Source organism: Malaya genurostris, chromosome 3 (genome assembly GCF_030247185.1).
Source record: "Malaya genurostris strain Urasoe2022 chromosome 3, Malgen_1.1, whole genome shotgun sequence".
Taxonomy (NCBI): Eukaryota; Metazoa; Arthropoda; class Insecta; order Diptera; family Culicidae; genus Malaya; species Malaya genurostris.
The window spans coordinates 217,896,464-217,921,334 of NC_080572.1; the positions used below are offsets into that span (position 1 = coordinate 217,896,464).

Below are 24,871 nucleotides of genomic sequence, written 5' to 3' on the forward strand. Positions count from 1 at the left end.
GGCATAACAGTTAATTGGCATAATGGCCATTTGGCATAATGGTCATTTGGCATAATGCCATTTGTCATAATAATAATTGGATTCGTAATATATTATTCTAATGTAAATTTTCGTTTATTTTTCGATAGAGTGATGTTTTGCAAGTAAAACTCGAACGATATTACGTAAAATAGCATTATTATTTTTTATTTTTAAAATTTTGTAGTAAATAGCACTCTGTCATTTTATATAAGCAACTCACTTAGTGCTAGCACAATCTTCTGTTCGTCATAGATGATTCAAGTCGAGACGGCCGAAGGCCGCGAGTGCGCCGGCGTCTAGTTGCGGGCGTTTGCCCGGATTACCCAAAGCTAGGAGCTATCCCTCAGTTAGGTCCGAACGAGCGATAGCGAGGTCGGACAGCAGGTCATTAAAAACGATGAGGCGTAGCCACAGACTAACAGACATGACAGTATGAGTAAATTCTTATAAAAATAATTTTTCGTGATGCACTAGTTCCACCTATATTGTACTGCGCGAACTATTTACTATCGGTACACCCCTTGTGTTATGTGAAAGTTTTTTTTACTAGTTGGTTTCCCCTCGTTTGTCAACACCGATCAGCTGTTTGCAGGGATGCCTGAATTCAACATAATATTTGAAAATGAATCATCACAATAAATTATTGGATTACGTTGATAATATATTTAACTTTTTCAGCGATGTTGGAAGGTAACCATTTATTTTTCTCAACGTTGCTCATCTAGATTATTTTTTATTGTGTTGGTAATTTTCATCCGAAATTAAGTGGCGGTCGACCAGAAGCAAGTAAATGTTGTAGCAAAACGGGTTCGATTTTGCATTGCGTTTGAGGATGAGAAGTAGGCACAACTATGTATATAGTTTTGGCAATATGTATTAAATCTGTATCCTGCAAGAAATTCGCATGGACGTATACGAATCAATACATTACAGGTAATTCTGTATAAATGGCAACTCTGTTGGTAAATTAAAATAATAAATACAGTCTAGATGACAGACAGGATTTTTTGATACGGCAACGTGGCGACATCATGACATATGCATGTACTGTCCCAACTAAATGAATATTCGAAATGACCGTTAAAATGATTGAAGAATCTAATTTGAGTGTCCTATCTGTTAGTCTGTGGCGTAGCCTCATTAGACCTTACAAAATTTCAGTAAATAAAAACAATTTCCATTGAGCAGCATGTTCATCTGTTATGCCAAATGACTGTTATGCCAAATGACCATTATGCCAAATAACCATTATGCCAAATAACTATTATGCCAAACGGCGTTATGCCAAACGGCGTTATGCCAAACGGCGTTATGCCAAACGGCGTTATGCCAAACGGCGTTATGCCAAACGGTATTATGCCAAACGACTTTATGCCAAACGTGGTAGCCCCTGTAAAAATGACGTAAATTCTTAGTGAAAAGTGTATTTATTCAGAATTTGTGCGCATTTGAAGCGATTGTGCGTATTAATGTTTTCACGCGGAACAGTGGAGTAAGTTCCGAATGTTGCACTCTAATTGTATATGTCAAATGATGTTTTTTGTATCTTCGAACCTTCCGGGCCACGCCGTCCGGTGAACTACATGTATTCGGTTTTTGTTTTCCGAGTACTCAAAGTTTTCAGTGAGTGAATCGATTTCGCAAAGTGAGAGGAGATTTGGCATCACTGGGAGTGCGATGCGGTATCCTGGTGTTGCTCTCAAAAAAGTATAGTTTCAATTTGTTGTTGGATACGTATAGTTAAAAATTTGGTTGAAATAGTTATTTTGAGTGACAGTGCAGGTGTGGTAAGTGTGTGTTTAGTGGCGAGAGTACTATTTTTTGAATAGTGTTGATTCGCAAAGACTGAAAATGCTCAAGCGACGGATACTGTGAGTTTCCCGCCCCAAAATTCAACGATTTTAACCAGTCCGAAGCGCCGTCTGCAAACATTGTCGGTGTTGTCGGATTTCTGTGGAATGTGTGAAAGTTTACAAGTCGATCGTGTCATTCAGACTGAAGGTCTAGGGTTAGTCTGCAGCGTACCCATTCGCGAGCGTTTTTATTTTATTCTTTCAATGGTCGTGTTTCATCTCGCATTGCTGACAGCAGAGCGAGCAGGAGAAAAGGAATACTGGTGCGATAGTTGCTTGGAGATATTTTATATTTTTCTTACTTATTATATTTCTACTGAGTATCGAAAATCAGGTTTTGTTGAGATCATATTGTTTACCAAAACATATCTGGATCTCTTTCCCTCCCTGCTAACTAATCTCCTATCCCGTGATGCTTGTGGAGATACAGTGGTACCCAACAACGAGTATCGGACTAACATTCCTTCTTTTCCCTCAGTAGCACAGCCTTTGGTCGTAGCCAGCGTCGTTATTGATCATTTAATAAAAAGTTTGGGTATGTACAGTGGAAATGATTTGCTTCTCCCAAGCTTCATTTTCTTAGTTCACATTTTCACTCATTCGGTCAATCACGAAGTGCAACTACGGGCGATCTACCTCAGCTCAGCTGCCAATATAGAAAAGACAACCACGACTGAAATTTTTTTCGGTAGTAGTGTGCCATCTAGTGGCTAGTAGTCATTACGGTGCTAACGTTTTTTCAGTGACAGTGCGCCATATAGTTGCAAATTGCAGAAGCCAATTCAACCATTTATGTTGGTTGAAAACAATGTTTTATTTCTCTAATTCAACTAAAAAATTAGTTGATTGGAAATAAAATGTGCCTTAGCTAAGAAATGACAGCACGTTGAATTCGTGAATTGAACTAAAAAATAGCCATTTCAACAAATATTTTATTATTATTAAGGGAATGAGAATTAAAAAAAATCTAGACTAGCAAAGAAAATTTTTTTTAGTTGTCTCAATAAATAACTAACTAAAATCAGAAAATCAACTAATTTTTTCGCCAATATGCTGATTTCGGTCTTTCCGTGCTCTGCACTGCATTCGAGAGATATTTCAGTGTGACACCAGGGTGGATTTCATCGAAAAGGATCACCCGATTACCTTCAATTTCACCTGATCGAGAAAAATTGAACATTTATTGAGGGAAAACTGAAATAAACTGGAAAAGTTACTCAGTATGCACAAAAGAGGAAACTGTTACTAAACTGAAGATATTAAAAAAAAAACTTTCAAATATGTACAAAACTATCTGGCAGAATCTGGTGCAAAAATGCTACAACAGCTCAATGCTAAAAACCTATCAAAGACTTAAAGCGTTTATGTTTCGTAACTGATGTTACTTCAAAAATATAACTGGCAACATGCTGATATGTCCTGTGTTTGCATGTGTTATGTTCATGTGTTCATAACTACTTCAAAATTAACAAATTCGTTCAACGAAACCCAGATCTACCGAACCCGTTACAGTGTAGTTTGGAAAAGCAGAGTGCTCACGCAGAATTCAACGCTCCACTTCACGCTACACTCGGCGACATTCGCCTGCGTGATGGTCATGCGATCAAGATCTGAACAGCATCTCGCGCGTCACATCTTTATCGTAGCGTCCAGCGTTGCAGTTGCTGTGCTGATTCACGATTGCCTACCGCATGTAGGCATTCAGGGAAACATGCGACGGACAGTCGCAGCGCAGTACTCGAGAACAGTGACGGTGGTGACGAAGGAATGATAAATTTCGAGATATTTTCCAGATTATGTGCATAATTTGTCTGCTCATGTTACACGCGAATGCTCCCGGTGGTGATTGTGACTGCTCCCCATGGTAGCGACAGCTACAAGGATGCCCAAGCGCGGAAGAGATGAATTTTCTCGTTCTCCAAGCTTCGCACCATGCCACCTCCTTGCTCCAGCGGTGGAGATCCGGAGTGGGATCCATTCAACACCAGCAGGGGCAAACTGTGAGAACAAAAGTCGTGTCGAAGTGTCTTCCAAGATAATGAATTTTATTGCTCTTCCATTTGGCTGCTGAGCGCTACCGGTTTGCGGGTCACCGAGATGTTGGCCAGCTGCTGCTGTTCCCATTGGACTGGAGGTGATCAATGGGATGCTGAAATCACTCAATTCTTATCGAATTCGTGTCACAACGATGTAAGCTGTCTAACTTGCCCGATAAAGGAAACCTAGGCATCTGGAAAGGAAACATTTCCCAATTGGAATAACTAAATGAAACATTTGATTCCCGAATAGATGACATGAGCCCTACACAAAATATCCAAATGTACTGCCTACCTTTTTCTTTCGGAATATTTTCCACTGATAAACGCTTTCGCAAAGTGCCATCCCGATTGCTGATATTCGAAATATGCTGTAAAAGCAGTAGTTTATTTTCTCGAACAAAAACAAAAAAACCAAGAAAATGCAAACGGAAATGTATGTAGTTATGTGCCCGATTCGTCTTTCTCAGTTTCAGCTTGTCTGCTGCGCTCTGAGCTCACTCGGTTTCGTGTTGTAAGCATGGTTACATGCTTGTTGCATGTTAACGTTCTTCTGGCGCGTGAAAAAATATGTCGATATTTATTATTTTCTTGCCAGTTCCAGGCACATACCCGTTCATTGAGAAGTCCGGAGGATACAAGCAACGGTATAAGCAAAAAGCAAAACCAAAAGTAACCAGAGCTTCAAGAGAAGTATCTTGGCAAAGGTAGAGTAATTAAAATTCCAGTACCGTCCGCACGCCACATGTGAAAATCGCTGTCAAATTGATTTCAGCGAATTAATATGCAGTGGGTATGTTTTATTAATAAGTTGGACAGGATGAAGCAGTATGTTTGAACATATATCATATTAAAAATAAATTATGTTGGAAATATCTGATACACAAAAAAATATCAATCGAGGACCTTATTTAACCCAGCTTGAAAGTAGAAATAAAATCATTATAGCATTACCAACAGAAACAAATAGTGTTCCGGACATGAAAATACTCTTTCCCATTCGATTTTGAAATAAAAACAATAATCAGAAAATAATCAGGGAAATGTACCAATCGAGCCATTTGGCCTATGTTTTACTTTAGACAATAAGACGAATTCGAGATGAGCAAATCAAACGAAACGAACAAAAGGTGTCGAAAGATCAAATTTTCGTGACAAAACTCAATCGTGCTTGGTTTGAAGCGTTGCCGTGTTAGACCAACAGTAAATGAAAATAAATGCTTACTGAAATATTATATGATGGACAACATTTTAATTTAAATTGTACGAAAAATCCGTTCAACAGTTTAATTATGAGCATGGTATCAGATTTACTGACTTGCCCTGGGCTGGCAATATGTATCTCGAATCGAGTTTCTCAAAACAATTATTTTTGAAGTCGATTCAATCAAATCAGTGGATCCCTGCTCCACGATTGATTCTGGGAGATTTCGATTCGCACAGAATTATGTGAGGTTCCGTTTCCAATGATAGCAGATCATCTTTAATATATAATATTTGCGACAATTTTAGCATGACGGTATTAAATATTGGTTGCATGACACGGATCCAGAGACCTCCTGCACGTCCAAGTGCATTAGATTTATCTCTTTACTCGTCTTCAATTCGACTAGTTTGCACCTGGAAAGTATTTCCTGATTTACACGGTAGCGATCATCATCTCTATTAGCAGTAACAAAGGCATTGCTAATTCAGTTAACATTCCATATGATTTGACAAAAAATATTGACTGGATTAAATACCGAAGTAGTATCTCAAGAACCTTGAACTCAATGGAAGAGCTCCCCCAATTGAAGAACATGACTTCCTCGTTTGTTCGATTCTGGAGGCCGCAGAACAAGCCAAACTAAACGATTTCTTGGCCCATCGTCTAACAGAAGGCCTCCAAACTCTTGGTGGGATAAAGAGTGCTCAGAAGCTAAAAACACGAAACAAAATGCTTTCAAAATGTTTTTAAAACGAGGAGGAGGAACTCCTCAGAATTTTGAAAAATTCTTGATTTTAGAAACCAAATACAAGAGCATACTTCGGGCCAAGAAATGTAGCTATTGGAGACATTTTGCCGAAGGTTTGTCAAGAGAAACCTCAATTCGCGCTCTTTGGAATACGGCCAGACGAATGAGGAATCGTAACGTGGAAAATGAGAGTGAGGAATACTCGAACCGATGGATATTTGATTTTGCGAGGAAAGTTTGCCCAGATTCTGTTCCTACGCATAGCATTATTAGGGAGTCTTTTCCAAATAATGGTTCCATTGATAGCCCCTTTCAATGATGGAATTTTCCATAGCACTCATGTCTTGTAACAATATTTATTTTATTTATTTATTTATTTATTTATTTATTTATTTATTTATTTCGTCAAGCAAATGTAGACTACATATAAATTGTTTACAATGTTCACTTACATACTACGCATTATTTCTACGACAAAGCTGAGATTTGATTTGATTTTTTGACATAGTAAGGTCAAGATGTTCGCAGTATTGATTGTAATGGCGCATTATTCGATTGACTGGACTGTATTTTGCATAATTTGTTCTAGTGTTTCTTTCTAAAAATAATTTCCTGGTTCGTAATTGACGGCTAGGTGTATAAAAATTTAGTTGCGATAATAAAGAAGGTGATTGAATGCGTTGAGAAATAATGTCGCTGATAAAATAAAGCATTGCAAGGTCGCGGCGTTCTTTAAGTGTTTGTATATTGATGAGCATGCAGCGTGCTTCATATGATGGTAGAGGAAATGCTGTCCAGTTTAATTTACGAAGTGCGTATAAAAGAAATTGTTTTTGAATAGATTCGATGCGTTCTTCGTGAATAATATTATATGGATTCCATACTAGGCTGCAATATTCCAAAATAGGTCTGACATATGTAGTGTATAATAATTTTATTGTGTATGGGTCCTGAAAGTTATGACTGAAGCGTTTAATAAAGCCCAGCATGCTATTTGCTTTATTGATTATGGTATTGTAGTGTTCCACAAAAGTGAGCTTGGAGTCTAAGATTACGCCTAAATCTCTTACAATTTTACATTTTTCTACAAGTTGATTTCCTAGATGTATGTTTGTGGGTATAGTTTCATTTTTCCTACTGAAAGTTATTGAGTTACATTTTTTTACATTAAGTTGGAGTAGACTTTTGCAGCACCAAATGTAGAATAGATTGATTTCGTTCTGGAATATTACAGCGTCGTTGATATTTTTTATTTCCATGAAGATTTTCATGTCGTCTGCATATATAAGCACTTTCAGATTTTTGAGTATGAAGGAAATGTCGTTTATATGTAAAATGAAAAGGAGAGGCCCTAAGTGAGAACCCTGAGGTACGCCAGATGTTACATTAATTGGTTCAGACAAAATGTTTTGGAAGCGGACTACCTGTACACGATTCGTTAAGTATGATTTGAGCCATTCAAGAAGAGTATGTTTTATGCCATATTTTTGTAGTTTGTGTAGAAGTAAAGGTATGTCAATACGGTCGAAGGCTTTGCTAAAGTCAGTGTAAAGGGTTTCTACGTAGTTGCCGGCGTCCATTGCATTCAGAGTGAATGTCATAAATTCTAAAAGATTTGTTGTAGTTGAGCGGCCTTTAAAAAAGCCATGTTGTTTGTTTGTTATTACATTTTTAAGTTGATGAAAAAGTTTTTCGTTTACAATTTTTTCAAATAATTTTGGAATGCATGAGATAATGGCTATTCCACGGTAGTTCCGAATGTTAGATTTTGCACCAGATTTAAATATTGGTACAAGAAAGGAAGATTTCCATGCTTTAGGAAAAGTACATTTATTAAGTGATAAGTTAAAAAGTAGTTGTAGTGGTAGTGTAAGTTCTTCAGCAAGATTTTTTAAGAATATTGGTGGTATACTGTCAGGTCCAAGCCATTTCGAGGCGTCTAAGTTTTTCAGTGCTGTCGAAATGTCATGTTCTGATAGATAGTTTACAGAGATGGAGCTAGAAAATGCAGGTATGAAAGAGAAGTATTCACGGTCACGGTCAGTTTCTGAATGTATATACTTCTTGGAAAAAATTTGCAAATTGATTGCAGATTTCTGTACTATTTTTCCCTACATGTTCGTCGAGGTGCATTTGAGATGGAAAATTGTTGCTTTTTAGTTTAGTTTTTGTGTAGTTAAAAAAGTTCTTAGGACAAGTCTTTATTTCGTTTTCAATTTTGCGGTTGTATTCTTCATGTGCTGTGTTAATGGCTATTTTGAGTTGATTGCATAGGTTTAAGTAACTTTGAAGATGAGCGTCACCTTTTTTTTGTTTGTAAGTGTTGTGTGCTTTTTGTTTTCTATTTTTCAAATATTTTAGTTGTAAATTGAACCATACAGGTAATTGTCTGTTATAATTTTTCTTCTTCTTTTCATAGGCAAAGTTTCGGCTAATATTTTGTTTATATTGTGATAGAATTTGTTTACTTCGACGTCGACATTTCCTTCTGAATTCAGTATGTTCCGCCAATGTACTATACTTAGTCTACACTTGACTTCTTCAAAGTCAATTTTATTGTATTCCGGCACTTCCTCATATTCCAAGTCGTAGGGAAGGGATGCATTGTGTGTAAATAATGAATATTCAATTGCGGTGTGAAATGCTTCATTTTTCCATAATGGCAGGTTTGATGCGTTCACACAAAAGTCTTCTGTGCAATTTGTGAAAAGAAGGTCTAAATATGCATTTTGTTGATTTTTTACGGAGTTTACTTGATGTAGGCCAAAATTAGAAATTTTGTCGAAAAAGTAGTGCAATGTTTTGTTTTCTCCAACGACTGGGAGTAAGATTGATTCATTTTCAATGTCAGAAATGAAGTCCGCATTACGTTGATTGAAGTCGCCAAAAATATGTAGCTTTACTTCGGGTTCCATATTCGAAATAATTGTGTCTAAAGATTGAAAGAATAATTCAAAAGAGAATTTGTTCGCATTTTCGGGTGGGAAGTAGACAGAGCAGTAAATATGTTCTTCTCCCAATATTGAGACTTTGGCCCATACATGCTCAAATTCTTTATATTTAGGAGTAATAATTTCTTCAGAAGTAAAGCAAGAGTTTATGGCTATGAGGACTCCACCTCCAGATTTTTTCTGACAGAGAGATAAATTTCGGTCGTGCCGGAATACGTTAAAATTATTTCCAAATACTTCTTCGCTTCTAACACTTTCATCCCAGCTGCTTTCAGTTCCAAGGATTACGTCGAAAGAGGAGGTTATTAAATTTTGATGAATTTCTTTCATTTTGGCCGGGCTTTTCATGCGGTTGAAATTTTGGCAATAGACCAAAATTTCAGTCACATTTTGTCTATGAAGCGAAGAAGTTTTTGAGAATTCTGGAATACTTAAATTACTAATTCCTGTTTCTATTCCTTCGTCAGAGGGCGTCGTTATTTCCGAAAATTCGGCCTTGTAAAATTGTGTTCGGCTTCCCGGATTAGTTGGAGTCGGCGGATGTGTTCACTTGTCAAAAATTTCCCATAAGAGTCCAGGTCGGCCTGCGCTTCCTTAGGTTTCATTCCATATTCCTGATGCACTTCGATGAAGATTCGTAGAAGGTGGTCAGGTGTTGTTGGAAGGCCTTCTGATGCTAATAGCATTTTTATACTAGTTGGTGTCATACCCTCGATGCATACTGTAGATTGTTGATTTTTCATGTATGACAAATACAGACGGACGACGTGCATTATTTTCGGGTCACGAAGTCTTGCTTTCAAGAAGCGTTCGTCGCCATTTGCAGATTGTGAAGTAAGACGTACAATTGGAGGACGCATTGGATCAATTTCGAATTGGCTGTCTGTACTCATGTCCTGTGATACTGTAGATGTATTTATGTTCTGTGATATTGAAGATGTGTTCACATAGTTAGTGGATGGTGCAGCTTCGATGTCATTACTTCCTAAGACCGGAGTAGTGTTGTTTTGAATACTTTTTGTTCCTTTGTAAGGGTTGATGGTTTCACCTTTTTGGAAACGCTCCTGGGTTGGACAGAATTTAATTCAACTTGGTGAAGAATCTGCCCGACCTCGCAAAAAGACGTTTGATGGAATTGTTCAACAAGTCAATTTGGTTTTGGTACCTCGTGGGTACCGATTTGTGCAGAAGTGCACATGACTGTTTTGATTATTTCAACAAGTTTCCTGAGCAAAATATTGTTCCACCTGACTGGAGGCAAGTGAAAGTTATCGCCGTTCAAAAGCCGGGGAAACCAGCTTCCAATCACAACTCATATAGACCCATTGCGATATTGTCCTGCATCAGAAAATTGTTTGAAACAATTATTCTACGACGTCTCGACACTTGGGTCGAGACAAACGGTTTGATGTCAGATACTCAGTTTGGCTTCCGTAGAAATAAAGGGACGAATGATTGCCTTGCATTAAAGACTGTCCCAGAAAGTATGGACGCACTTTGATTTCGCTGTAAATAATTCACAAGTGTTAGATATTCAAATTTTATTCGATATACTGATAATATTAGACTACAACAACAGAATATTATTCTCAACATTTGCTACTTAGCCATTGTAGACTAGCTGGCGCACCTTCTTGCGAACGTTCCTCATTAAATTCCGTACAGACTTCTTGGCAACAAGTTTTGACACTTTTTTCCAATCTTTTTCGAACTGTTGAATGGTTTCGGCTGCCGAGACATGTTTCCTAAGATACACGAAAGTGACATTTTTGGTAGTATACCATTCTACCGTTGATTTTGAGTAGTGGCAAGAAGCAAGATCTAGCCAGAAGACAACAGGATCCTTGTGGCTTCGAATCATGGGTAGAAGTCGTTTTTGTAAACATTCCTTGATGTATATTTCGCTGTTCTTTGAAGCAGTGGTGATGAAGGGTTTCGAAATCTTACCACAGCTACAAATTGCTTGCCATACCATAGCTTTCTTACAAAATTTTTCGACTTCAATCGATGTATCGGACTGGTTTAACACTTGCCCTTCTCACACCGTATAATATTGTTGTCCCGGAAAGGATTTGTAATCGAGTTTCACGTATGTAATGATTATGCAGTTCAAATTTCCAGCAAGAATCGTATTGTACAGCTTTCGAACTCTCGGCCTGATCGATGCTTCTTGTTTCGGACTACATTTTGGTTGTTTCTGCTTCTTATAGGTTCGAAGATTCAAACGATCTTTAGCACGAAGAACATTTGACTTCGAAGTGCCCACTTTTTTGGCCACATCCCGAACTGAAACCTCCTTCTTTTGCTCGAACGCCTTCAGTATACGTTTATCCAACTGAGGGTTAGCAGGACCTTTTTTTGACCCGTTTTCGGTTTATCCTCAAAGGAACTTCCTGATTGCATTTCGTACGGCTTTTTCACTTACTCCTTCCATTTTTACTATCTTTCTCAGTGACAGTCCGCGTTCTGTGCACCATTCGTACACAATTTTTCGACGTTGTTCTGCTGAAAGTCCACGCATTTCGAAACAAACTAATGAAAACGAATAAACAACTGCACAAGTGGTTAGAGAAGAGTGTAAACAACAGGACGCAGCCATAAAAATTGACAGATTCTGAACCATTGCGAAATGGCAGCGGTTGTTGGTTGCGTTCATACTTTCTGGGACAGTCTTTGAACGAACAATAATTCATCTCCCATGAGAATTTTAATGATATAAATCATTTCGCTTATGAAACTACGAATAATAGGCATTATCTCATGAGAAGACAATGTTTCATGATTTCATTTTTTTTACCGGCACGCAATTTGCATTAATCTTACCAAAAAGATAGATGAAGATATATGATAGTACTTTTCTAGATATCTCAACTCATTGATAATGCTAAAAATCTACACGCAAGAAGTCTTCTCACTTATAAATTTATAAAACAAGCAGATCTTCATATCTATAATGGAATTCACTCCAACTGTAACAAGCTGGAATAATTTTCATGTCGGAACCAACAGACCGTGACAGCAGTGATTTACATTCAATTAACCCACAAATTCAACAATTTGTTCATTGCAATTATTAGCTTAGAATTCGGAAACAAGCCGAGATCTTTCAACACATTTGTTGTACTGCTTACTATTCAAACAGTGCAAACAGAACTCTTTTTCATCAAATAATTATGCATCGGCATCCGGCTATTTATCAAGTTTCCCCCCGCCCAAAATGCTTAATTGGGTTTAATTGTGCATGTAAAGCGTATTATTTATGTGTTTATCGTTTATGCATTTTTCGGGTGCCATTTTGATACCCGAGGTGCCAGGGCTGATGATGATTTTTTTTTACATAATTACCGGATATCAACACTCTGGCCTGTCCCTGCGATCTAAACTGAGCAGAGTCTTGCATGCCACCCATATTTTGTTTTCCTTTTTGCCTTTCATCTCTCAAAGTATGAATTAATTAGTTAAATTAGATTAGTCAATGTTTCGCCATGTAATTTTTTTTTTCGTTTTTGCAAGTCTAGACCGTTATATGTTTCAACGATTGTTTTTTTTTCTCCATCGGCAAGAGGTACTCACTTTGCGTAGTCGGCCTTACAGTAGATTTGCTGTTCCTTCAAGAAACAGGACGGCTGGTGGTCGAGCGGGGTATGACAGATGCAGCACCGAAGGCACGCCGAGTGCCAGGAGCAACCGCCAACGTCTAGCAGGTACTTGTCTGAGATGGGCTCACCGCATGCCGTGCAGGAGCGTAGTTCTTTCTGCAAGGAAATCCAATTTGGAAACGAGGATTATGAGAGAGCTCTAGAATTTTTGTAGCATATGTAATAGTTTACAATAACTAAATGATCGAATAAAAAATAAATGTGAAACAATTTAAAATGAAATATCATGGAAATTTTGTTATGAACTGTAATTATTTTTTCCACTGCAAAGTTTATTCCGATCACGATTCCTTTTACTTTTGTGAGCATTTGTTAATTGAACATACATCAGATGACATCCTAATAGATTCTGCAAAACTTATTACTAATGCCTGGAAAAAATCTTTTCAATCTTCCAAGTGTTGTTAATTAAGTCTAGACAACGCATAAACTCTAGCCGTACGGCATTGACAACAACAACAACAACAACTGCTCCGACCCCTCGGGCCCACCTGAATGTCACATCGGAAAAGGCAGAATCCACTCACTTTAGGGAAGAAGCCAAGCCCATCGAAAAGCACTCAATTACATTTTTCATGCTTATATAGTTTGCACTAACTTTGCCATACCCACAGCGACAGTCACTTCAAAAAGTCATAAATTTCGGAACAGAAACGTTGACGCACAATCGACACCCTGCGGGATGCATCTTCAGCGCGGCGTAGACTGAAGTGCACCTTTTTGGCAGTGCAGTTCTGAATGCATTTTCGACCATCGGATGATGAATGGTACGATGGAGGATAGATACATACTTCGAAAGGACAAGCGAAGGGACGAAGTGTGAGAGTGCATACAACCGCAGATGAGAGTGTGGCTTTTCTGGCTATTCAAAATCGTTTAAACGTTCGAACGCAGAGGGTGATTTTCAACAATGTAATGAGTTTTTGAGGTGTCTGTCTGCGAATTGTTAAACCGTGAACAAGGGGGCTGAATTTGTCCGACGGTCACACTTTGCTAGGCACGATTGTTGTCGCTTGTGTTGTGTTGAGGATTCACGCACATTATCGGCGTTAGTTTGGGTCGATTCCTGGAGGTAAACGGACATTCCGATCAACGAATTGAACAAGAGAAGAAACAGCTGAAATCTGGCGCTAGAGTCAGTATTTTCAACTGATTTATTGCTTCTGGGTGTATTGATAACGTACAAAGATTTGTAAGTTTTGGGAGTGTGCCGTATTTAGAAAAAATAGCAGCTGGTTGCATTTTATTGAGGGCTTTGACGGACAACAGTTACGTAATAATTAGTTAGTTGGTGGTCGTTTGACCTGTACTAAAGAGAGAAGCGAAAAAAAATATTCTCTATTGATTCAACTATTTTAGATTCGTATTCTGGATAGATACAGATTTCGTATCAGTCCACAAGGAACAATAAAATTATGTCGGAGTTTCGCTTTGAAAAGCTTTCTACTAAGACTGTAAGGGACTAGGGTCCAATAGGAGATTGACAATACCTACTATCATTCGCCGGGCAAGACCAGCGTAGAGACCGCGTAGCTAAGAGTAGATTCACTAGGTTCCTGCTTCCATGTCGTAAGAGGCCACAATAGCAGATGTTTATCTTTTCCTATTTTCAGTGACCGGAACATTTTTAACCTTTTTCATAAATAAAAAAAAAGTTCACAAATCACAGAAACATTAGTATAATTTTATAAAGCCTGGATGGCCGAGTCTTACATACCAATCGATTCAACTCGACAAACTGAGCAAATATGAGCGCGCGCGCGCGCGTGTGTGTGTGTGTGTGTATGTGTCAAATAATCACACTACGTTTTCTCGGAGATGGCTGAACCGATTTTGACGAACTTAGATTCAAATGAAAGGTCTCGAGGTCCCATACGGAATTCCTGAATTTCATCCGGATCCGACTTCCGGTTCCGGAATTATAAGGTGAAGTGTGTTCAATATTGTACACCGTCATTTAAACCGGCGAAACAAAAAACGTAAAAAAGATTCTAAACTGGTCTCAAAACTACACAAATCGATAGTCATTATCAGTAGGCAACTAAACAAACCGATTCCGACTATCCTGGTTCCCGGTATCCGGTTCCGGAAGTATCGGAAATAGTGGTCATATGTACCAAAATAGATCTCACTCACTTTTCTCAGCGATGGTTTGACCGATTTCCACAAACTTAGATCCAAATGAAAGGTCTTCCGGTTCCATACGGAATTCCTGAATTTCATCCGGATCCGACTTTCGGTTCCGGAATTATAGGGAAAAGTGTGTTCTATATTGTACACCGCCACTTAAAATATTTTCGGATGCAACAAACATTTAAATCGTAATTTAGAGTGCGTACTAGTAGAGTTTGTATATCATGTTAGTTGGTGGCCGTACGAACCGCCTTTGATTATACCGGTGCCGGAAGGGCATATAATAGTGAACCCACTTCGTTTTCTTAAGGATGACTTACGCAATCAAAGCACTGTTTTATTCTGTATGTTATGCACAAACAATCTCTTGGTTCCTTTCAAAAATCGAAGAGAAAAATTTTGAATAGAATATCACAATATTATGTGTACATGAGAAAGGCATCATTACACCACTAGGTGGATTAAAACAGGTTTTTTAGATTAGCATAACTCTTCTCATACAAATAGGCAACGCAAATGTCAAGCACTAGTTTGGAAAATAGATGCTGTCTGTGTGAAATAAACACTGAAGCATGCTTTTGTGAACTACTCGAATCAATCTGAATCAATTGGTGTCAAAATTAGTATCCGAAATTATTTAATAAAAGTATGAAATATATTTTCATGAGACTGTTATGAAAGAAGAGAAAGGCATTATCACACCTCTAGGAGGATTAAGAAGGGTTTACGTACAGCATAACTCTGAATATTCGCATTAAAAAGCGGATAACTCTGAAACTTTGCATAAAAAAAAACCGCATAACTCTGAAAATTCAAACTTTGGAAAAAAATCCGAGGGAGGGCCGAGTGTCATATATCAATTGATTCAGCTCAACGAACTGAGCAAATGTCCGTGTGTGTGTCAGTATATAAGTACATAATAAAGAGGCGGAGATCTCAGAGATGGCTGAACCGATTTTGATCGGACTAGTTGCAAATGGAAGGTCTTTCTATCAGCCATAACGCTATTGTTTTCGTTCTTTGACCCGTTGTTTACTTTTTGAGTTATACCAAGTTTTACGTCAAAATTTTCAATTTTTTGACAATATCGGTCACAATTGACTTCAAAAACAAAACAGAGTCCAATATTTAGAAATCTCATACCTTTCAAACAAGCCATAGTTTGTTGAAATCCGTCCATTATTGAAGGAGATATTGACATTTTTGTGGAAATTACTTTTCCTCTCTACCACAGTAAAAGGAGTTTTGAGCGTTTAATGATTTTCATATGCACAAAAAAAATCTGTGTACAGCATCTATTTTCATGACATTTTGTGCAGGAGATGAAAATCAAAATATTTCAATTTTCTCAAGAACCGCTCGACCAATTTTCACTACTTAGGTTCAAATGAAAGGTCACACTATTCCTAAGAACCCTGTCGAATTTTATCCGAATACATCTCCGGAATTACAGGCTGATAAGGGTAAAAAAAATTAATTCAACAACGTGTTTTATACATGGCACAGAAAAATCGTGCAAAGTACTTCAGGATGTCATATAAATCATCAGTTGGGCAGGTCTGGTTAGTTCATGACCAAATCCAATGATTTCGGGTATGCCAAATCTTAGTTACAGTTACCGGAAAAGTGATCGTATTCTCCAAACCAGAAATCACTCCATTTTACCAGAAGCAGGTACCTCAATTTTTACAAACATAGATACAAATTAATTATGGTTACATAAGTGGATGTAAAATTTGTCCTGTTCCTCAATTACAATCAAATAGTACCACTTATAAAAAAAATATAAGAAAGGCATAATCACCTGGCCCGTATCTAGGATCTCGTTTCGGGAGGGGCCCTCAGATAAGAAAGAATGTTAAAGAAGATTACTTATGTACCTAATTCTTCTTCTAATCAACTTACAAAACAGTAACACAAATAACGCTTCGTAGCACTAGTAACTTACTAAAAAGTAAATTGTAGTTGTAGTTATAAGTTACAGGTGTAACGCATGTAACGTTTCGTAACACTTGTAATGCTTCGTAACGCCTTACTAAAAAGTAACGCATGGAACGCGTCGTAACGCCTATAACTAACAAAATGTAACGCTTCGTAACACCTATGATCCACAAAAAAGTAACGCTTCGTAGCACTCCGTAATACTTATAACTTACTAAAAAATAACGCATGTAACGCTTCGTAACGTCTATAACTTACTAAAAAATAACGCATGTAACGCTTCGTAATACCTTCCTTAAAAGTAACGCGTCGTAACATACAACGGTTTTTAACATTCATGATTTCCACAAAATAACTCATAAGATTTGTAACCCTTTAACATAACGTAACGCTTCCCATCTCACGACAATATTCGTCGCTTCATCATATGCAATATTTTTCCATATTGGGACGAGTATAGCGTGATGGGTAAGTGGATGCTTTTCACGCAACCCACCTGGATTTGATTCCCAACCCCGCACATAGGGTCCAACATTTTTTCTTTGGTTCTCTGGCTCTGTTAGCCATGCGACTTCAAACAAATCGTCCGAGGCAAGGAAAATGAACTTTAATGCACTGATTAATGCCATTAAACGTTGCTTAGTGGATAAGAAGCCAATAAATTCGACGTAACGTATTCAATCCCGCGAAGCCGGTAGAAGACCGTGCTAATCAACACCAAAGGCGCCACCATCCAAAACATTGGTAAAGAGAGCCAAGGCGAAGTCACCATCAGACAATGAATACTTTTGTCCAAAATGCTTCCGAAAAGAATAAATTTCGTTTTTTCTTTGGAGAATTGCAGTTTTTACTTACATTTTTTCCATTTTTAGCGAAATTTCTTGGGGTGCCGGTAACCGAACACCTTTTTCGAAATGGCAAAAATTTATCACTTTACTAAATTTATCAAAAAGTTTTTTCAATCGATTAGTTTCTTGTTCAGTCGTTAGCTACACTCAAAATAATAATCATGTTATTGTTACGTGAAAAGTTATGTGAATATTTTCCACCCTACTTTTCACGTAGGTTTTAATGGACTGGCATTTACAAGCTGTTTAATGCATAATCCAGTAAAAGTTATGTGTTTCATATGTAAAATGTAATGTACTGTTGTTCATATCACATTTATGTACCTATTAGTTCATATCAAATTTAGATACCAGTAGAGAATTACTATTTTATATATTGGTTAAAGTCAAAAGGGAAATTTCAGATTTTTATATAAATCTATGAAATGAAAAATAAAACATTTATTTCAAAAAATTAACGTATAATTTCAATGGCTTAAAAAGCAACTAATAACGTCGTGGTATCTCAAATCGACAAGCCTCCAGAAATCGTTTTTGTTGTCACTGCCATCCAACCGAAACCGAAGTCGAGATCCAAGAACTCCCACAACACTACCGATGCAGGTTGAAGTCGCATTACATGGTTCCAGTGTCTCTAGCTTCATACCGATTTTAAACTCGTTTTTCGGTGGACCAACGGCGCATTCGGCAGGAGCGGGTAAACGGGACTCACGCAGGCTCACGGTCCAGTCAAACACATGGAAAATTTCATACCGGAATGGTCCGGTCGATGGAGTAAAAAATTGTAATTAAATAACATTTCTCGCAAATATTTACACTACTTACACTTCGAGGGCCACTGTTCGCCATTTTCAAAATCGAGTTTTTCACACTGGAAATTCACGTAGATTGTTTGCCGTTTAGTCAATTCACGTAAACCTTATGTGATGACTCTATCCATTTTAGGTGATGTTCGTATAACATTCATTTTCGTCACGTAAAATATTCAATTTGACATTTGAAACCATTTTACGTGATTTTTCAAGTGAATCGAAAGTGAATTTTTATTTAAGTGTAGGGACTTTAGCTTTCCATTAATGTATAGAAATCTGCATGATGTGCACTTAGTCAGAGGTTATTAGCTTAAAAGAAAAGGGTGCCGGTAACCGAACAGTAAATATTATGTTGTCCTGAATACTACTTACTTTATTAAAAGGCGCCTTTTCAAAATTTACCCTCTGAGAGAGTGATAAGTTTTTGATCGTGAATATCTCTTGTTGTATCTAACGAATCAACATAATTTTTGCTACATGACATCGAAAATATGATCACAATTTTATGATAAAATTTTCAGTTGTGTGACATAATCTCAAATAGTTCAAAATTAAACTTTTCTGAAATGTTTGGTATAAACGAGTATCAAAGAGGATAATTCATAAGGCACGTTTGTCTTTCTCGTATTTTGAAAGCTCATAGCTCAGTGATCTGTGAAAGGATTTATATAATTTAACTACCAATAGAATCGAAATTTTTCAACTTAAACGTGTATAGCAACAGCATTGAAGTATTTCAATAGAAAACTATTGGAAAACCCGTCTCATTTGACCCATGTCAACACCAGCCAATCAAAACGCGTTCTGAGAAAGAGAACAAAATATCTGCTGTTGTACAACAAATCGTTCGAGAAAAATGTTCCGAACAGTGCTTAATATCGAAGTGAGTTCCACAATTTGGTCCTTCTGAAAGGCAGGAATGAATCCCGTACAGCATCCTGATAGTTTCTTTCAATGAAATGCAATTCCAAAATGAAATAAACGACATTAAAATTCTGTATGCTGCTATTTTAATAGCCGTTAAGACCGCCCATTAGTGAAAAAGCTACAAACGAAATCACGTAAAAAGAAACCTCTTAACAAAAATTGGATCAGTTTGGATTCTATCGCCACTGCGAGCAGATGTATTGTGTGTCGTTTGCAAAGCTAGTTTCGCTTCCGACAAGAGCGATTACGTCACAGCTGCCAGTCGTTTGCATTGGTGAAAAAACAACAAAAAGAGGACAACGCAGAGAGCATCACACAAAATCAGCCGTTCTAATGGCTCTAAAAATTTTCTAAAGAACTATTAGGATTGCTTCTTCGCAAATCGAAGGTAAATATCTTCAGTTTAATGCAAATCTAGAACTGTTTGATTAGATTTGTGCACTTTTCGCTGTGTGAAATTAACAGTAATCGAGATCAAGTGAAGCCATCTTTGTTTTTGCGAAAAATGTGAAAAAGGGGAATGCTTGCATAATTCATACATTTGATCAACTAATTGATATTCGAAAGTGTCCAGGAACATGTCAGTTGTTTTCGTATTCACGACATCCAGTTATGTCTCTGACATTACTCACCCGTCTTTTTATAATATTTCGAGGCCCGGAGGGCCGAGTGTCATATACCAATCGAATCAGCTCGACGAATGTCCGTGTGTGTATGTGTGTTGTCAACAAAGAGGTCGAGATCTTAGAGATAAGTGATTTTGATCAAACTAGTCGCAAAAGAAAAGGTATTCCCGTCATCCTGAACGCAATTGAATGGTTTTCATACGATAAATACAATACATAAGCAAAGTCTTGGCATTACATTCCTTTTGTGGAATTTGGTCTTTCTGTTTCAACAGACTTCGCAGCCGATTCTTAGTGTACAGAATTATTGCATGGCTAGTACTATGGATTCTACTGACACTAAGAATCCTTCCAGGTCGGGGCTCGAACATACGACAACTGGCTTGTAAGACCAGCGTTCTATGCATTGAACCGCCAACCCGGGACAATACAATACATACAAAGTTTTATATAAAAATGTTTAGTTTTCTGACAAAATCTGTCACAATTGATTTTGAAAACAGAATATGTCTTTGGACTTAGATTCCACACGGTAGAAGCTATCCAACAAGCCATAGATTGTTAAAATCCATAAAGAACTTGGTGAATACCACACATTTATATATGAGAATACGAGAGATATGAGGAAGACATCATTACACCACTAAGTGGATAAAAACAGATTTTTTACTAAACTATCACTTCGTTCAACATAGTGTTTTTATTTATTCTTCATGTTTTTAGACAATTTTTTCTCGTATATTACTTCAAGAATTCAATAATAGTCTAATCTGGAAAAAACATGTTTCTTCATTTTATGTTATTTCTCATTCTTCTTCCTCATATGTTATTTCACACACTTCTTTTACTCATTTAAATCTTTAATTTGGATTTCTGTATTTTAAGCTGTCCGGGTGGTGGTGAGCCCAATTTGTCCGCGTTCCTTATCTCTTTTTCGAATATGGCTAAGTGTCAGCAATAAAATTGTTCTACTAGAATAATGTGCGAATTTTATTTACCTAATACACATTCCTTCTTACCAAATATGCTGTTTTAATGCTTTGCTGTTTGTATGGCCAATTAGGAATCTTTCCGGAAGAAATACGAATTGTATAGTCGAGTAGATCTCGGATTCTTTGAATGCCCAAATTAGAATTTCTCTTGGTTCAAACGTTTCGATTGTCTTATATATTGTTAGTTGAAATAGTTGAACTGTCTGGGCATTTACTGTGATATAAGAGTTGACAAGTCAAATTCAAAGTTTATCTTTGGACTGTTAAGATGAGAGAAGCTACAGAGTTGTTGGTCATAAGAATAGCTTAATTCTAAAATAATCAAATATAAATTCAAATAAGCTACTATCGTCTTATTTTATCATTAGCATAGCACCTCAGTTCCTAGGGTTACCACTTCGGGTGCATCTCTCGCCCGGCTGAAATTTTATTTAAAAAACAAACCTGAATTTGGAGATAGTGATTCATCTTGTTGTCTTCCAGCTAATCCAATCTCGCAATACTTGCGTTGCTATAACTGATACTGAGAACGTAACTAAGTACTAATTACACAGACTTCTTTGCAACCGATTTAGCTGCTTTTGTTCAAAATTTCGATGTTTTTCTATAGTTGAAGCTTGTTGTTTCTATTGAGAGTTCTGTCTTCACGATAGCCAAATACCGCTCAATAGGTCGCAGCTAAGAGTAGTTGAGTGGAGTCTTTCGTTGCAACATGTACTTCATTCGCTTTATACCATTTCAAAATATGATTGGCGTAGTGACAAGATGCCAAATCAAGCCATGATAGCAAAGGAGTGTCACTGCTGTGTTGGAATGGCAGCAATAGCTTTTTTACCTTTCTGGTAGTAATGCAGCTTTGGCTTGCTCGACCACAGCTGCATATTTCCTGCTAAACCAAATATTCGATCGTTTTCGTCGTCTTGAAAAGCTTCTCTACGCCGAAAAGAAGAAAGCTGCTTGTAGTCTTCCAGCACATAAATTTCATCGTCCATTATCACGCAGGAAAACTTCGTCAAATATTCGTGATACAACTTGCGAAAACAAGTTTTTGCCGTAAAATTCAGTTTATTATTACGGTTCGGTACAGTTTTCACCATGGATTACTTCATACCTTGCCGATGCTTGAAAGTATGCACGGAAGTTAAAGGCAATATTTTTTTAGTCCCAGTACGTACCGAAAGATATAGTCTCTTATGTAATATTTGCTTCACTATCGAGTCTTTATGGTGGCTCCTGAGATCCGTTTTTTGTACTGCTCCCAGACTTCCTGGCTGTGTATCAAAAGATTTATAAACGTTATGGACAGTGCTCGCACGAAAACCAAACTCTTTTGCAAGTTCTCTTACAGAAAGATCCAGATTTTAATTGCAACCGCAAACGCTTAGATTTCTTCGATGTCATCTTCGATCCAAAAGTTTGTAGTATCAAGAAAAATTGGTTTTACACAATAAACAGAAATACGTCCATCCGTCTACTAAATATTTCACGCGTTGATGAAGTATTTTCAGAGATGATCTGATTGGTGTCAGATCTGACGTATTAAGGGGTGCCCAGATTTTGCCGCGAATAACCATTAGCAGCGTAACAAAAGCGAGTAAACACAAACGCAAGAAAGATAAGGGATTACTTCAAGCACAATCCTAACCCTTTGATGCGTGACGAAGCAAAAAAAGGTCAATTCGTCCGTCTGGTTGGTTCAACAGGCCATGAAGCGAGTCGGACTTCATGTCTTCAAGGTAACGAAGGGTTCCAGTTGAACAAATAAATTGAATACGATTACCAAATACCGCGCCAGGAAGCTGTAACGCGAATGGTTGGTGTAGTCGAAATTCATCGTAATGGACGACAAGACGTAACTACATTGAAGCGGACACCAATCAGAATACCGGCTTGGTGTTTTCCGTCGGTATGTCCCACCTGGATGTTCCGGATAAGTTTCGGAAGGGCTTATAATTTGCCAAGAAGTACCTGGTTTTGTCGTCGAACCGAGAGTGCGGTAATTTCAGCAATCCGTACATAACGATCAACATCATCAACGGCCAAACATATGAAGAAAAATGCCTCCAGGATTACCTGTTGTCCTTCCTTCGGTTTGTAATGGCAGGATCTTGCATCGTACCATTTTACGAAACCGATAATGGAGTGATACGAAGACAACTGTGCTGTATTTTTTAACGAAAGGGACAAATCCGCAAAACTTTCCAGAACTAAGCAAATCCTGGACGATTATGAAACGAAAGCTTCTAAAACAGGGAACGTGTTCAAAAACGATAGCAATTTGAAGAAAGAGTGAATGAAAGCGTGTTAGAAAGACGACACCATTGTTGCACAGAATTCGAAAGATAGTGTTAAGTCCAAGGTGTGAACATTTACCCTAGGACAGGAGAATGAATAAACAATCTCTACAAACATATAGCTAATATAAGTGTATTTAACTCCTGAGAGTTCCAGAAAAATCCGACTTAAAATCAATTTTGTCATTTTGTGTGTTGCATTTTTTCGAGTACAGTCTTTAGTCAACCTAAAATCCGCTAGCAATGATATAATATATGATTTGAATATTTTAATAATACCACGGAGTTACACGAAACATCAGTACTGTTAATAAACACGCCTAACCGAAACAGTATAAAAATATAATCTTTTTGTTATAAACATTCGCCTTTTATTACCTGTATTTTATTACTGAACACATAAGAACCGGATATACGGTTATAAATTGTACCGTTTTTTATGAGACATCGCGGCCAGAATCACATGAAGAGAGGACTCATGTGATATGATTTAAGGGTACCTAGCATCGATTGTGCTGCTATTGTCTATGCCATTGAAAGAAAAAATTGTGAAATGGCACAAAAAATCGTATCACATATTTAAAAATCGAGTCTAATCCTTTCCACGACTTTTTTCCATTCAAACTAGTCTGCGTCTGGGACTGTGAGACGTGGGCGTTAATGCATTGACAGTTGCGACGGGTTTTCTTTTACGGTAAATGTTCGCAAATCACTGATGAACACACACGAAAAGAAACCAGCTGCCATCGGTAGCCATGTTTACACTCCAAATTTCATTGATTCCTATTAAAACTCACCCACGTTTAATATCAAAACAGAGAAGAGAACTGTACGAGAAGTAGTTGGTTCACATCACCTCATGAAACCCGCCTACCGAAAACGCACACGTTCCCGCAAGGCCTCTATCTATCGCGGCGGCCAGAACGAATGACATGTTTTTTCGCACGCCTGCTGCTGCTATTTATAGCTACGGTACGGCTGCCTGAGTCGCATAACTGCCCGCGAGGAAGGTATTTGAACACAACAATCAAATTACGCTGACTGTGAAGATACCTCCGCTCAGCACAATTCTTGTGGTTTAACAGTCGCCATCAACAAGCAAAGCTTGAAACAAAGCAACGTTACTTTTATTGAGTAGTAGAACGCATCGGTCATGAAGATGGGGGTATAGCTCAGTGGTAGAGCATTCGACTGCAGATCGAGAGGTCCCCGGTTCAAACCCGGGTGCCCCCTTCTAGTTTTTTGTTTGTTACAATAAGTATGAATTAAATATTTTCAATTAATCTGTTATATACTCCTGTCATTCGCAAATAAGTCAGCTCTAATTGATTGCAAGATGTGCAGGTTTTCGATTGACCCGCAGCAAGCGTGTATAACTTATCTTTTTGCTAAAATTGATGCATTGAGAATCGATAACAGGCGAACGCTAATCGCAGCAATACGTTCGCGGCACGATTATCTGGTGAAAGGTCTGACATGCGGTAATAAAATATAAAAATTAAACAGTACCCGATTGAACAGCAGCACAGCACAGTAAAACCGCTGGCAATGGCCTTATGTCAGTGGTTTCAAACTATGTTATCTCGACAATGGCATTATCTACCGTTTACTCGTTTATCAAGTGAAAGAACTTTAAAAACTTAGGAATTGTTTCGAATAGATTCTTTCTCCATTCCTTGTTTAAAATTGTCATTTTAAAGATAACGATCATTGTAGACAAATTTTCGCACCGTTTGAGTTCAATGTTCTTGATTCTTTGAAAGACCGAATTCAACTCGGTTTTAAATCACTGCTAGTGAAGCAAAAAGCATCGATTCAGGCTC

At 37.7% G+C, this 24,871-nt stretch overlaps 1 protein-coding gene and 1 non-coding gene across 2 annotated transcripts in view; one reads left to right on the forward strand and one right to left on the reverse strand.

Annotated features, from left to right (window-relative positions):
- LOC131437291 (LIM/homeobox protein Awh-like) overlaps positions 1–24,871 on the reverse strand; it is a 64,392-nt gene that overhangs the window by 8,039 nt on the left and 31,482 nt on the right. Inside the window, exon 2 of the mRNA XM_058606539.1 lies at positions 12,390–12,571. Within this exon, the coding sequence (XP_058462522.1) occupies positions 12,390–12,571 (182 nt within the window). The remainder of the gene's footprint in view (positions 1–12,389; positions 12,572–24,871) is intronic.
- On the forward strand, positions 24,210–24,281 carry Trnac-gca (transfer RNA cysteine (anticodon GCA)). The gene has a single exon. It is a non-coding gene; the product is annotated as a tRNA-Cys (tRNA).